At 39.1% G+C, this 15,842-nt stretch overlaps 1 protein-coding gene across 1 annotated transcript in view; it reads left to right on the forward strand.

Moving 5' to 3' along the window:
* CCDC88C (coiled-coil domain containing 88C) overlaps positions 1-15,842 on the forward strand; it is a 277,418-nt gene that overhangs the window by 91,674 nt on the left and 169,902 nt on the right. The window contains exons 4-6 of the mRNA XM_053697556.1: positions 9,129-9,198; positions 10,129-10,187; positions 11,637-11,720. Of these exons, the coding sequence (XP_053553531.1) occupies positions 9,129-9,198; positions 10,129-10,187; positions 11,637-11,720 (213 nt within the window). The remainder of the gene's footprint in view (positions 1-9,128; positions 9,199-10,128; positions 10,188-11,636; positions 11,721-15,842) is intronic.

Here is a 15,842-nt window from a genome sequence, read left to right on the forward strand (position 1 = left end):
GTTTTTCCTGTTCCTGGTGCTATTTCTGAAGTAATTTCCAGGGAATGGAATAATTTGGGTAATTCATTTACTCCTTCTAAACGTTTTAAGCAATTATATCCTGTGCCATCTGACAGATTAGAATTTTGGGACAAAATCCCTAAGGTTGATGGGGCTGTCTCTACTCTTGCTAAGCGTACTACCATTCCTACGGCAGATGGTACTTCCTTTAAGGATCCTTTAGATAGGAAAATTGAATCCTTTCTAAGAAAAGCTTACTTGTGTTCAGGTAATCTTCTTAGACCTGCTATATCTTTGGCGGATGTTTCTGCAGCTTCAATTTTGTGGTTGGAAGCTTTAGCGCAACAAGTAACAGATCATAATTCTCATAGCATTATTATTCTTCTTCAACATGCTAATCATTTTATTTGTGATGCCATCTTTGATATCATTAGAGTTGATGTCAGGTATATGTCTCTAGCTATTTTAGCTAGAAGAGCTTTATGGCTTAAAACTTGGAATGCTGATATGTCTTCTAAGTCTACTCTGCTTTCCCTTTCTTTCCAGGGTAATAAATTATTTGGTTCTCAGTTGGATTCTATTATCTCAACTGTTACTGGAGGGAAAGGAACTTTTTTACCACAGGATAAAAAATCTAAAGGTAAATTTAGGTCTAATAATCGTTTTCGTTCCTTTTGCCACAACAAGGAACAAAAGCCTGATCCTTCATCCTCAGGAGCGGTATCAGTTTGGAAACCATCTCCAGTCTGGAATAAATCCAAGCCTTTTAGAAAATCAAAGCCAGCTCCTAAGTCCACATGAAGGTGCGGCCCTCATTCCAGCTCAGCTGGTAGGGGGCAGATTACGTTTTTTCAAAGAAATTTGGATCAATTCCGTTCACAATCTTTGGATTCAGAATATTGTTTCAGAAGGGTACAGAATTGGCTTCAAGATAAGGCCTCCTGCAAAGAGATTTTTTCTTTCCCGTGTCCCAGTAAATCCAGCGAAGGCTCAAGCATTTCTGAAATGTGTTTCAGATCTAGAGTTGGCTGGAGTAATTATGCCAGTTCCAGTTCTGGAACAGGGGCTGGGGTTTTATTCAAATCTCTTCATTGTACCAAAGAAGGAGAATTCCTTCAGACCAGTTCTGGATCTAAAAATATTGAATCGTTATGTAAGGATACCAACATTCAAAATGGTAACTGTAAGGACTATCCTGCCTTTTGTTCAGCAAGGGCATTATATGTCTACAATAGATTTACAGGATGCATATCTGCATATTCCGATTCATCCAGATCACTATCAGTTTCTGAGATTCTCGTTCCTAGACAAGCATTACCAGTTTGTGGCTCTGCCGTTTGGCCTAGCAACAGCTCCAAGAATTTTTACAAAGGTTCTCGGTGCCCTTCTGTCTGTAATCAGAGAACAGGGTATTGTGGTATTTCCTTATTTGGACGATATCTTGGTACTTGCTCAGTCTTCACATTTAGCAGAATCTCATACGAATCGACTTGTGTTGTTTCTTCAAGATCATGGTTGGAGGATCAATTTACTAAAAAGTTCTTTGATTCCTCAGACAAGGGTAACCTTTTTGGGTTTCCAGATAGATTCAGTGTCCATGACTCTATCTTTGACAGACAAGAGACGTCTAAAATTGATATCAGCTTGTCGAAACCTTCAGTCACAATCATTCCCTTCGGTAGCCTTATGCATGGAAATTCTAGGTCTTATGACTGCTGCATCGGACGCGATCCCCTTTGCTCGTTTTCACATGCGACCTCTTCAGCTCTGTATGCTGAACCAATGGTGCAGGGATTACACAAAGATATCTCAATTAATATCTTTGAAACCGATTGTACGACACTCTCTGACGTGGTGTACAGATCACCATCGTTTAGTTCAGGGGGCTTCTTTTGTTCTCCCGACCTGGACTGTAATCTCAACAGATGCAAGTCTTACAGGTTGGGGAGCTGTGTGGGGGTCTCTGATGGCACAAGGGGTTTGGGAATCTCAGGAGGTGAGATTACCGATCAATATTTTGGAACTCCAGTCTTGGCCTCTTCTAAAGAGAGAGAGTCGTTCATTTGTTTTCAGACAGACAATGTCACAACTGTGGCATACATCAATCATCAAGGAGGGACTCACAGCCCTCTGGCTATGAAAGAAGTATCTCGAATTCTGGTTTGGGCGGAATCCAGCTCCTGTCTAGTTTCTGCGGTTCATATCCCAGGTATAGCCAATTGGGAAGCGGATTATCTCAGTCGCCAAACGTTGCATCCGGGCGAATGGTCTCTTCACCCAGAGGTATTTCTTCAGATTATCCAAATGTGGGGACTTCCAGAAATAGATCTGATGGCCTCTCATCTAAACAAGAAACTTCCCAGGTATCTGTCCAGATCCAGGGATCCTCAAGCGGAAGCAGTGGATGCATTGTCACTTCCTTGGAAGTATCATCCTGCTTATATCTTTCCGCCTCTAGTTCTTCTTCCAAGAGTGATCTCCAAGATTCTGAAGGAATGCTCGTTTGTTCTGCTGGTAGCTCCAGCATGGCCTCACAGGTTTTGGTATGCGGATCTTGTCCGGATGGCCTCTTGCCAACTGTGGACTCTTCCATTAAGACCAGACCTTCTGTCGCAAGGTCCTTTTTTCCATCAGGATCTCAAATCCTTAAATTTAAAGGTATGGAGATTGAACGCTTGATTCTTAGTCAAAGAGGTTTCTCTGACTCTGTGATTAATACTATGTTACAGGCTCGTAAATCTGTATCTAGGGAGATATATTATAGAGTCTGGAAGACTTATATTTCTTGGTGTCTTTCTCATCATTTTTCCTGGCATTCTTTTAGAATTCCGAGAATTTTACAGTTTCTTCAGGATGGTTTGGAGAAAGGTTTGTCTACAAGTTCCTTGAAAGGACAAATCTCTGCTCTTTCTGTTCTTTTTCACAGAAAGATTGCTAATCTTCCTGATATTCATTGTTTTGTACAAGCTTTGGTTCGTATAAAACCTGTCATTAAGTCAATTTCTCCTCCTTGGAGTTTGAATTTGGTTCTGGGGGCTCTTCAAGCTCCTCCGTTTGAACCTATGCATTCGTTGGACTTTAAATTACTTTCTTGGAAAGTTTTGTTCCTTTTGGCGATCTCTTTTGCCAGAAGAGTCTCTGAATTATCTGCTCTTTCTTGTGAGTCTCCTTTTCTGATTTTTCATCAGGATAAGGCGGTGTTGCGAACTTCTTTAAAATTTTTACCTAAGGTTGTGAATTCCAACAACATTAGTAGAGAAATTGTGGTTCCTTCATTATGTCCTAATCCTAAGAATTCTAAGGAGAAATCATTGCATTCTTTGGATGTAGTTAGAGCTTTGAAATATTATGTTGAAGCTACTAAGAATTTCCGAAAGACTTCTAGTCTATTTGTTATCTTTTCCGGTTCTAGGAAAGGTCAGAAGGCCTCTGCCATTTCTTTGGCATCTTGGTTGAAATCTTTAATTCATCATGCTTATGTCGAGTCGGGTAAAACTCCGCCTCAAAGGATTACAGCTCATTCTACTAGGTCAGTTTCTACTTCCTGGGCGTTTAGGAATGAAGCTTCGGTTGATCAGATTTGCAAAGCAGCAACTTGGTCTTCTTTGCATACTTTTACTAAATTCTACCATTTTGATGTGTTTTCTTCTTCTGAAGCTGTTTTTGGTAGAAAAGTACTTCAGGCAGCTGTTTCAGTTTGAATCTTCTGCTTATATTTTCAGTTTTTTTCATTATAAAATGTAAACTTTATTTTGGGTGTGGATTATTTTTCAGCGGAATTGGCTGTCTTTATTTTATCCCTCCCTCTCTAGTGACTCTTGCGTGGAAAGATCCACATCTTGGGTAGTCATTATCCCATACGTCACTAGCTCATGGACTCTTGCTAATTACATGAAAGAAAACATAATTTATGTAAGAACTTACCTGATAAATTAATTTCTTTCATATTAGCAAGAGTCCATGAGGCCCACCCTTTTTGTGGTGGTTATGATTTTTTTGTATAAAGCACAATTATTCCAATTCCTTATTTTTTATGCTTTCGCACTTTTTTCTTATCACCCCACTTGTTGGCTATTCGTTAAACTGATTTGTGGGTGTGGTGAGGGGTGTATTTGTAGGCATTTTGAGGTTTGGGAAACTTTGCCCCTCCTGGTAGGAATGTATATCCCATACGTCACTAGCTCATGGACTCTTGCTAATATGAAAGAAATGAATTTATCAGGTAAGTTCTTACATAAATTATGTTTTTCTGTTCACCTGTATTTCAGACCTGCCGGTCGGAGCCTCCTTGAGGTTCTGTGCTTTCTCTGTGTTCAAGCTATGTGAGAAGGACTGGGGGCTTTTGGATAGCCTGTGCTGTGCCCACTACTTAGTGGATGTTTAGCAGTCTGAAGGTTAGTGTTTGATATCTATCTTCAGCTGCTTTTTACTTGTTTGCAAGTATTCCATTTTTCAAAATCATCCTAGTATGACTGTGACGTGGGGTGTTGACTCAGGTGTTTGTCTATTCTGAGTTATCTTGTGACTTGAGGACTCTTAAGGTCTTCGGTTGTCTTTAGGGTGCTGTTGCACTGTGTTTTGAAGAGGTTTTATTCTTTGTTTCAGATTCCGGTCTTAACCTTTGTGGTTTCTGTACAATCTGGGGTCTGGGCGTTGCCTTCCTTGTTTCTCAAGACCGGTTACGTTCTCTGTGAGCTTGGCTCGGTTCTAAGGGGTTCCGTGTTTTTTGTTTTTTTTTGGAACTTGTTGCTCCCTATTTGGGGTCCCTTCGGGGATCCTTGATTTTTTTTCTTCCATGTTTTCTCTTTTTTGGGAGTTTACGGTAATTGATCCCTTCTCTTGTAAGGGGTGTGTTGTTGGGAACCGACTGCTGGCCAACGGTGTCTCCTGGAGGCGTGTTGGCTCAGTCGTGTTTTTTCTGCGGTCTCTAGCAAGGCTTAGGGACTATCTGCGGGTCAGTGTCCTTGGGGCCTTTTCCTTTTTGTCATGTTTCCTCAGCTTCGGACGAAGCAAGGTTTTTGTGGTTAGGGATGTAGGCCTGGTGCCCTCACAATGGGCCGCCTTTTGTATCCTCCCCTTTAAGCTTTCAGTGTCTATAGCTTGGGTATTGTTTTCCTAAAAGTAATGAATGCAGCTGTGGACTCTTTCCATTTATGAAGAAAAATTAAAATTATGCTTACCTGATAATTTTCTTTTCTTCAGATGGAAAGAGTCCACAGCTCCCCATCTGGATTTTTCTGTGGGGCGTTTGTTATTTTTGTTCTTCTGGCACCTTTTCACCCTAATGTTTCTTCTACTGTTCCTTGTTCCTCGGCAGAATGACTGGGGGATGAGGGGAGTGGGAGGAGTATTTAAGCCTTTGGCTGGGGTGTCTTTGCCTCCTCCTGGTGGCCAGGTTCTGAATTCCCAAAAGTAATGAATGCAGCTGTGGACTATTTCCATAAGCATAATTTAAGTTAAGAGGAAGAACTTGAAGCACAGTATTTTGGGACTTATATAGCATTCTGGAATTTGTAATTTACTATTTCACTCTCAGTATTGTGATTCTGCAATTCGGGACTCTAATTCCCAACATACATTGTACAGTGGTGGGAAGTGAGCTTCCTGAATAGCAGAAAGTTTTGCATGAGATCCCGCTTCCTCCTCCATGCTTTGTGTGTGTATATGTGTCCCAGTCACTGGGGAAGGCAGCTGGGAGTATTGTCTGCCCTTTACACATGTTTTATATTTATTTGTATGATCAGACCCCCTGCACAAGTGCTAGTGGGGGGAAAAGGTGCACTGTGCCAGTGATCTTAAACTTTGCACAATGACTTCCATGTTATATACAGTATATGTAATTCCACTCCCACCGCCTTTTTAACAGCAGCAAAAATAAGGTATCTCATTAATGGCAATGTGCTCTGAGTTAACACTTTCTGTGCAAAGTCCTTTGAATCACATACTGGATAGTTTGTTAAACGTTTTGCCAATAGTAGAAATAGAGATTTATATGTATATGTTGATCTCTCACTCTAGTACAATCAACATGTCTATTTGTAGTTGGCATACATTAGCCAAAAAAAAGCTTCTAGATATACACTGGCCATAGTCCATCCTGCATCCCAATTTTCTAGAGCATTACCCCTTGGCTGCTGAAGAAGGCTGCAATACTATGAAGTTCATTATAGTACTCTCTGTCCATCAAATAGTTAAAAAGTAAATGATCTCATGTTGGTTTGAGTCGCATCAAAGCTCCTTTCAATTTGTGAAGTATTAGGTGACCCTTTCTTTTCTTTTTTCCCCTCTCCTTCTATAGAGCTGCATTTGCCCTTCCTGTGACTAATTTGTGCTTGGGATGCTGGGAATAGACATAAATGTTGCACTTACAGAGGCTGCAATAGTCTAATTTCATGAATTCATCATGTAGAGTGTTAGCATTTTGTCTCATGGTGTATTTATTAGATACAACACTATAGTTTACATTTATTTCAATAAATAGTTGTGCACTCTGATAGGGAAGCTCTTGGTTAAGCCAGGTTGGAATGATTTACGTTTTACGCACCGTTGTGAACAATGCACTTAAAACCGTACACCGATGCTATTGGGAGATCACACTTGTAAATCATATGTGTTGGAAATATTAAAGGGGTATTAAACACCTTTTTTGCTTTTAAGTAAAATTGTGCTTGTCTCACATTCCCTATAGAGACCAAGGTTTTCTTCAAAATGCTGCTAATTGTCTAAACCAGCTATTGTGATTCATAGATCACAAAATTTGCTTTTGGTCTGTCTAGGGAGTGTGGGAAAAGCACAAATTTACACAAAAGTAAGAGGAGTTTGAAAATGATACTAAATTCAAATTTCCAATTTGTACATAGTATTTGTGTAGTCACACTTTATGAAGCACTAGCTCCTACTGAGCATTTTTAAAGGGACATAAAACAAGTTGGGATAGAGACAAAAATATAATATGTACTTTCATTACTTTACCTGCAAATTTATACTGCAGTGCCTCAACAATTTCTTTTAAAGGGATACTGAACCCAAATGTTTTCTTTCATGATTCGGATAGAGCATGCAATTTTAAGCAACTTTCTAATTTACTTCTGTTATCAATTTTTCTTCGTTCTCTTGATATCTTTATTTGAAAAAGAAGGCATCTAAGCTAAGGAGCCAGCACATTTGTGGTTCAGAACCATGGACAGCATTTGTTTATTGGTGCTGTCCAATCAGCAAGGACAACCCAGGTTGTTCACCAAAAATGGGCCGGCATCTAAACTTAAATTCTTGCTTTTCAAATAAACATACCAAGAGAATGAAGAAAATTTGATAATAGGAGTACATTAGAAAGTTGCTTAAAATTGCATGCTCTATCTGAATCACAAAAGAAAAAATTTGGGTACAGTGTCCCTTTTAATTTTCTGAATTGTACAGCTCTAACTCCCCCCACACACAATTCCTTTTATGGCTGTATCTATATCCACCTTTGCTTTGGTAGAATGCAAGACTTTAACAGTCATTATCTGCTGGAGCATGCCTAAAGCAAATAAGCTGTTGTTAACTCAGTTGAAATACAATGCCTGTGTTTCTGATGCTAAACACTGATAATGGGGGGGGGGGGGTGTCAGTCTAATCCAGACAGCATGGTTATGTAAATAATTTTGCTTATGTTTGAAAATTATTTTAAAATACTTGCCAGCAATTGTTTAACTGTTATTTCATTGTCTTTTTATTATTGATTTGTTGATTATTTTTAATGGTCCTTTTAGTGTATTTTTAAAAAATCTTCAGTTCGTTTTCACCTTTGTTGTGAAAGAGTTAAACTAGTTTTCTTTTGAACAAGGCAATTATTATATGAAGTTATCATAATCAGTGGATGGTTGAGGTTTCCAGTTTCCATATTGCGTGTTTGCTAGGGATTAAAGTCATTAAACTTTTATTACCTCATGTTTGGTGAAGACTGCACAACTGCCATAGCTCATTTCGAATTCTCTTGCCCTACGGACACGATGAGCGTCCCTGCTATTTTACAGGGAATTTTGACTTTTGTTGCAAGCAATAAATCATAAAAAAAAAGAATTCCATTTGATCCAAAACTAAAGAAGTTGTATTCCCAGAGGCAAAACTTTTCTACACTTTCTGTGATGAGATTTTTTTTTTTTAGTGACATTTTTCTTCAGGTCTTTTTGAAATAAAATTTAATTTTTAATTATACATTTACACTAAATCACCAGCTCAATTGCAGTGTGTTGATTAACTGGAGAATAAAACGATTTTAAAAGTTTTATAATATAATGCAGCAGCTGAAAATTGCAAATTGGCTGCAGACAAAAAAAAAAAGGTTTTTTTTAAAATGTCTCTTGAATAAATTTTGTTTCCTTTTTCTGTTGGTCTAACATCACAAGGTAGAAATGTAGTAATACAAAGTGCAGTGCTCAACATCTTGTATTCATAAGTCACTGCTTTGCAGACTGGGAAAGGCTGGGGGTGGGATTGAAAAAATCCCAGAGAGCCCGTCAATGATAAAAACTTACACAGTGCAGCCAGAGCACATCGCTGTTTGTAGAGAACAGTCTGATGTGGAGCATCACTGCAAAGTGAAAGCACTAATAATTCCTTCTTTCTGTAGAGATTCTGCATTATCTGTGATGACATCTCATATCACAGCATGTGTTGTATGTCACAAAAAGATTACTTTTATTTTATTTGTTTAATTAAAGCTGGTTATTAGTAAATTTTACATGCTACAAACAGTATTTTTACAACAAATAAACCTTAGTTTAAAAAAAGGTCTGATTTAGATTCAGCACAAGGTAAATTGACCATTTAAAGGTACGTTTAAAGTATTTTTGTTAAGTTCTTTGTTTTTAATCTTGTGTGATATGTAACTGACTAACAGTAATGCTATTGGAGCTGTCAAAAAAAAAAAAAACCCACGTCTGAAAACATAATGTACAGGTGCGCAGCTCTTCCCCAGTCGCAAAGGCACTGGATTTTAAAGTGCACCGTATATATAAATGTGTTCTACTTTGAAATATTGTAACCATGATTGTGATCTAATGTTCTAATCTTTGCTTTTTGATACAACCTGTAAAGTGTACACACATATAAGCTAAATAATTATTTTCTATCTCTTCCTACTTTAGGAAGTCCTCCAGCAAGTGATTGTGATGAATTTACCAAACATCTTATTGATTAGCAAAGATCCTCTCACGGGTGAGTTATTTGGCAAAACACATAATAATAACAATAATAATAATAGCATGTTAATAAAGGGACATGAAACACAAGCTTTTTCTTTCATGTTTCAGATAGCGCATAACATTTTAAACAACTTACTTCTATTATCAAATTTGTTTCATTCTTTTGATATCCTTTTGTTGAAGGAGCAGCAATAAACTACTGGGGACTAGCTTAATACACTGTGTGAGTCAACGACAAGAGATATATATATGTGCAGCCACCAATCGGCATCTATCTCCCTTTAGTGAATTGCTGCTCTTGAGCCTATCTTTATATGCTTTTAACCAAGGATACCAAGAGAACAAAGTAAATTAGATAACAGAAGAAAATTGGAAAGTAAGTCTTGGGGTCTTGGGTGGAGCTGCGGAACTCTTAATATTAGAATGCTGAAAAGCTGCCGCTCTCATCCCATGACAATCAGAATCCTATACGTCTGATTGTGTTGGCGGTAATTCAGTTTACTGATGAATATGTGCCTCTGCTCTCCAAGAAGACATACTGTTTAAATTAGGTTGTATAAACATATGTACATATGCTCAGAAACAGTAAAAGCTATACCTGAAAACTTTACTAGAAGCATTTTTGCTAATATACTGCAATTTTCTTCTATGTAAAACTAACATTTCATGTACATTTCAGTTTTGATTTTGGCGTTGCAGAATCTGTTGGTGCTCTACAAATAACTGATAATTTTATGTCCCTTTAAACCAAGATGAATTTACCACTAATCTGACTTGTTAGTGAAAACTGTCATTAAGAAACTCTTTGATTAATTGGTCACTATATCACATGACCATGATCTCTTAGTTTTTGTTTTAAACCCATAAATAAAAAACATAATCTTTTGGGGTCCTTACTCTTCATAAGTAACTTACTGAAAACAGTTTTGTTTTTTCCCCCCAGGAAAAAGTATGGAAGAAATGAAGAAAGTGCTACTTTTAATTCTTGGCTGCGCTGTACAGGTAGATCTGTAAAGATTTGTTACTGGGTCTTGTGAAGCCCCCTCACCGCGCAGAATGGAAAATATAATATCATTAAATTGCTGGCTGGTTTGTGATGACATAATCCATTCTTAACTGCTGGTGCTGTCTTTACAATGGGGTGCATGTGAGTGTAAAGCTGGTATAAACTGCTATTTAATTGACATGTTCGAGCAGAACAACTAAATATCCCACGGCACTCTGGGACTGAGCTGTGCCATCAAGGTCATTAATGTGTCAAAGGCCCCCAACTGTGCCTGGATTTTCTCTAATAATGTAACGTAATAAAGGGGCATGGAAGGCGATTCAGATAGAGCATATCATTTTAAACTACTTCCTAATTTACTTGGTTCTCTTTGTATATTAATTGAAAAGCATAGCTAGATAGGCTCAGGAGTATGCACGTGTCTTAAAAGGACAGTAAACACTTTAAGATTGTAAATTAAAATCCTTAATTATGTGCAGTAATACACATTTCACAATATATTTTCATTATTTTTTTTTCTTCCCCTTTTCATGTAACTTAAGTCTTGAAATTAGAAGTGCACATGACAGGCGCCGCTAGCCTAACCTTTCCACGTTTCCCTGATTTGTAGTTTATCTGTTGAAATTAAACAATAGATATTGTTAACATAACAGTGGCTAGCCCTGCCATCTCCAGGTGTGCAGATTGGCTCCTCCAAACAAAGAAAGTGATAGTGAAGTTTGACTATTAAAAACAAGCAAGGTGTTCTACTATAGTCGAGACTTTGCTGATATGTTAGTCCAGTGATTTTTAACGTTTTTTTTGCCGTGGCACACCACCATCCCAAAATTTAAAAAAAATCACACATTGTAGCCTAATACAGCATATATATATATATATATATACACACAAACACACACATACTGTATGTATTGTGCTGTAATGCCATGCCTCCTACAAACTACCCCTGCACTGGGAGTAAAAAACAAGTAAAGTTTAAAAAATATGTCACACTGTTGTCAGTCTGCCGTGGCACACCTGAGGATCTTTCACGGCACACTGGTTGAAAAACACTGTGTTAGTCTATTGGAAGACTGCAGAATTTTTTTTATTACAAGCTGTTTATAGTTATTAACCCCCATATGACATCAGTGTTTGCAACTGTATTTGTCGCAGTGTTAAACATTTTTGCAAAAAATGCTGCTTTGTATTACCCAACAATGTTTAGTTTTGTTAAAAACAAAGAGAACAAAGTAATTAGATATAATAGACGTAATAGACCTGGAACATTGTTTAAAATCGCATTGCTCTATCTGAATTTTGTTTTATTTGCATTATATATAATGATGGCCATTGAAATATTGGAGCATATAAAAAATAAAAAATTTTTTTTTTGGAAATTGTGAATCCTGTTGTATTAAATCTTTTTTAATATATGTATGAATCTGATCTAATGTTTTCTCCAGTGTGACAGAAAAGAAGAATACATTGAAAGGATTAAGCAGCTGGATATTGAAACACAGGCCGGAATTGTATCTCACATCCAAGAGGTATTAGCCCTAGTTGGTGTTAAATTATTCATACCCAAAGGTAGCTCACACACTTTTTTACTTGATGTTATTATACGTATATAATATGCTGATATTCATATCCTGAGCACTGTCTTCTTCTGCCTTTATTCTTCATATAAAGGGACAGCAGTTATTTATAATGTTGTCATATGTGAAGTGTAACAGACATTATAAACAGATGCACTATATGTTAATCTAGCAGCTGTTTATATGGTTTATCTACATCCTAATTAAAGGGACATGAAACCCCAAAACTTTCTTTCATGATTTTGATAGAACATACAATTTTAAAAAAACTTTCCAATTTGCTTCTTTTATCAAATTTGCTTCATTCTCTTGTTATGCTTTGCTGAAGGAACAGCATTGCAATCCTGGCAGCTAGCTGAACTCATCTAGTTGGCCAATCACAAGAGACAAAACAAAATTCATGCTTACCTGATAAATTTATTTCTCTTGTGGTGTATCCAGTCCACGGATTCATCCATTACTTGTGGGATATTCTCCTTCCCAACAGGAAGCTGCAAGAGGATCACCCACAGCAGAGCTGTCTATATAGCTCCTCCCCTAACTGCCACTACCAGTCATTCGACCAAAGACAAGCAAGAGAAAGGAGAAACTATAGGGTGCAGTGGTGACTGTAGTTTAAAAATACAAAACACCTGCCTTAAAATGACAGGGCGGGCCGTGGACTGGATACACCACAAGAGAAATAAATTTATCAGGTAAGCATAAATTTTGTTTTCTCTTGTAAGGTGTATCCAGTTCACGGATTCATCCATTACTTGTGGGATACCAATACCAAAGCTATAGGACATGGATGAAGGGAGGGACAAGGCAGGCGCTTAAACGGAAGGCACCACTGCCTGTAAGACCTTTCTCCCAAAAATAGCCTCCGAAGAAGCAAAAGTATCAAATTTGTAGAATTTAGAAAAAGTATGAAGCGAAGACCAAGTCGCCGCCTTACAAAACAGTTCAACAGAAGCCTCATTTTTAAAAGCCCATGTGGAAAGCCACCGCTCTAGTGGAATGAGCTGTAATTCTTTCAGGAGCTAAGCGGATTATACTTCTTAACCAAAAAGAAAGAAGTTGCTGAAGCCTTTTGGCCTCTCCTCTGTCCAGAGTAGACAACAAACAATATAGATGTTTGACGAAAATCCTTAGTAGCTTGTAAATAAAACTTTAAAGCACGGACCACGTCAAGATTGTGTAATAGACGTTCCTTCTTTGAAGAAGGATTAGGACACAGTGACGGAACAACAATCTCCTGATTGATATTCTTATTAGATACCACCTTAGGAAGAAACCCAGGTTTGGTACGCAAAACTACCTTATCTGCATGGAAGATCAGATAAGGGGAATCACACTGTAAGGCAGATAACTCGCAAACTCTTCGAGCCGAAGAGATAGCTACCAAAAACAGAACTTTCCAAGATAAAAGCTTGATATCTATGGAATGCAGAGGTTCAAACGGAACCCCTTGAAGAACTTTAAGAACTAAATTTAAACTCCAAGGCGGAGCAACAGGTTTAAACACAGGCTTGATTCTAACTAAAGCCTGACAAAAACGCCTGAACGTCTGGAACATCCGTCAGATGCTTGTGCAAAAGAATAGACAGAGCAGAAATCTGTCCCTTTAAGGAACTAGCTGACAATCCCTTCTCCAATCCTTCTTGGAGAAAGGATAATATCCTAGGAATCCTGACTTTACTCCATGATTAACCCTTGGATTCACACCAATGAAGATATTTACACCATATCTTATGATAGATTTTCCTGGTGACAGGCTTTCGAGCCTGAATTAAGGTATCAATGACCAACTCTGAGAAACCACGTTTTGATAAAATCAAGCGTTCAATCTTCAAGCAGTCAGACGCAGAGAAATTAGATTTGGATGGTTGAAAGGACCCTGAAGTAGAAGGTCCTGCCTCAGCGGCAGAGTCCATGGTGGAAGGGATGACATGTCCACCAGATCTGCATACCAAGTCCTGCGTGGCCACGCAGGTGCTATCAAAATCACCGAAGCTCTCTCCTGCTTGATCTTGGCAATCAGACGAGGGAGCAGAGGAAACAGTGGAAACACATAAGCCAGGTTGAAGGACCAAGGCGCTGCTAGAGCATCTATCAGCGCTGCCTTGGGATCCCTGGACCTGGATCCGTAACAAGGAAGCTTGGCGTTCTGACGAGACACCATGAGATCCAGTTCTGGTTTGCCCCAAAGTTGAATCAACTGTGCAAACACCTCCGGATGGAGTTCCCACTCCCCCAGATGAAAAGTCTGCCGACTTAGAAAATCCGCCTCCCAGTTCTCTACTCCTGGGATATGGATAGCTGATAGATGGCAAGAGTGAACCTCTGCCCATAGAATTATTTTTTAAACCTCCAACATTGCTAGGGAACTCCTTGTTCCCCCTTGATGGTTAATGTAGGCTACAGTCGTGATATTGTCCAACTGAAATCTGATGAACCTGACCGCAGCAAGCTGAGGCCAAGCCTGTAGAGCATTGAATATCGCTCTTAGTTCCATAATGTTTATAGGAAGGAGTGCCTCCTCCTGAGTCCACGAGCCCTGAGCCTTCAGGGAGTTCCAGACTGCACCCCAGCCCAGATGGCTGGCATCTGTCGTTACTATTGTCCAATCTGGCCTGCGGAAGGTCATACCCTTGGACAGATGGACCCGAGATAGCCACCAGAGAAGAGAATCCCTGGTCTCTTGATCCAGATTTAGTAGAGGGGACATATCTGTGTAATCCCCATTCCACTGACTGAGCATGCAGAGTTGCAGCGGTCTGAGATGTAGGCGGCAAACGGCACTATGTCCATTGCCGCTACCATTAAGCCGATTACTTCCATACACTGAGCCATTGAAGGGCGAGAAGTAGAATAAAGAACGGCAGGAATTTAGAAGTTTTGACAACCTGGCCTCTGTCAGGTAAATCTTCATTTCTACAGAATCTATCAGAGTTCCTAGGAAGGAAACTCTTGTGAGAGGGGATAGAGAACTCTTTTCTTCGTTCACTTTCCACCCATGAGACCTCAGGAATGCCAGAACAATGTCCGTATGGGACCTGGCGATTTGAAAATTCAACGCCTGTATCAGAATGTCGTCAAGGTAAGGGGCTACTGCTAAACCCCGCGGCCTTAGGACCGCTAGGAGTGACCCTAGAACCTTCGTAAAGATTCTTGGTGCCGTAGCTAACCCAAAGGGAAGAGCCACAAACTGGTAATGCCTGTCTAGGAAGGCGAACCTGAGAAACCGATGATGAGCTCTGTGTATCGGAATGTAAAGATAAGCATCCTTTAAGTCCATGGTAGTCATATATTGACCCTCCTGGATCATAGGTAGGATGGTTCGAATAGTCTCCATCTTGAAGGATGGGACCCTGAGAAATTTGTTTAGAATCTTGAGATCTAAGATTGGTCTGAAAGTTCCCTCTTTCTCCTGTTAAGTGTGGTCAGTCCACGGGTCATCATTACTTCTGGGATATTAACTCCTCCCCAACAGGAAGTTGGATCACCCAGCAGAGCTGCTATATAGCTCCTCCCCTCTACGTCACACCCAGTCATTCTCTTGCACCCAACTAATAGATAGGATGTGTGAGAGGACTGTGGTGATTATACTTAGTTTTATACCTTCAATCAAAAGTTTGTTATTTTAAAACGGCACCGGAGTGTGTTGTTCCTTCTCAGGTAGAATTTGAAGAAGAATCTACCTGAGTTTTTGTATGATTTTAGCCGGCGTAGTTAAGATCATCTTGCTGTTCTCGGCCATCTGAGGAGTGAGGTAAACTTCAGATCAGGGGACAGCGGGCAGGTTAACCTGCAAAGAGGTATGTAGCAGCATATTATTTTCTGAGAATGGAATTGACTGAGAAAATACTGCCATACCGATATAATGTAAGCTCAGCCTTAAATGCAGTAGTAGCAACTGGTATCAGGCTGTCATGTATGTATATTTACACTTCAGTATTCTGGGGAATGGCACTTCACTGGGATAATACTGTATGCATAAGACTTTAGCCTAACTTGCAGTGGGAACGACTAGCAACAGGCTTTCTAATGACATTTCATTTTTTTTTTTGATGTTAAATGTTTTTGCTGGCA

Source organism: Bombina bombina, chromosome 1 (genome assembly GCF_027579735.1).
Source record: "Bombina bombina isolate aBomBom1 chromosome 1, aBomBom1.pri, whole genome shotgun sequence".
Taxonomy (NCBI): Eukaryota; Metazoa; Chordata; class Amphibia; order Anura; family Bombinatoridae; genus Bombina; species Bombina bombina.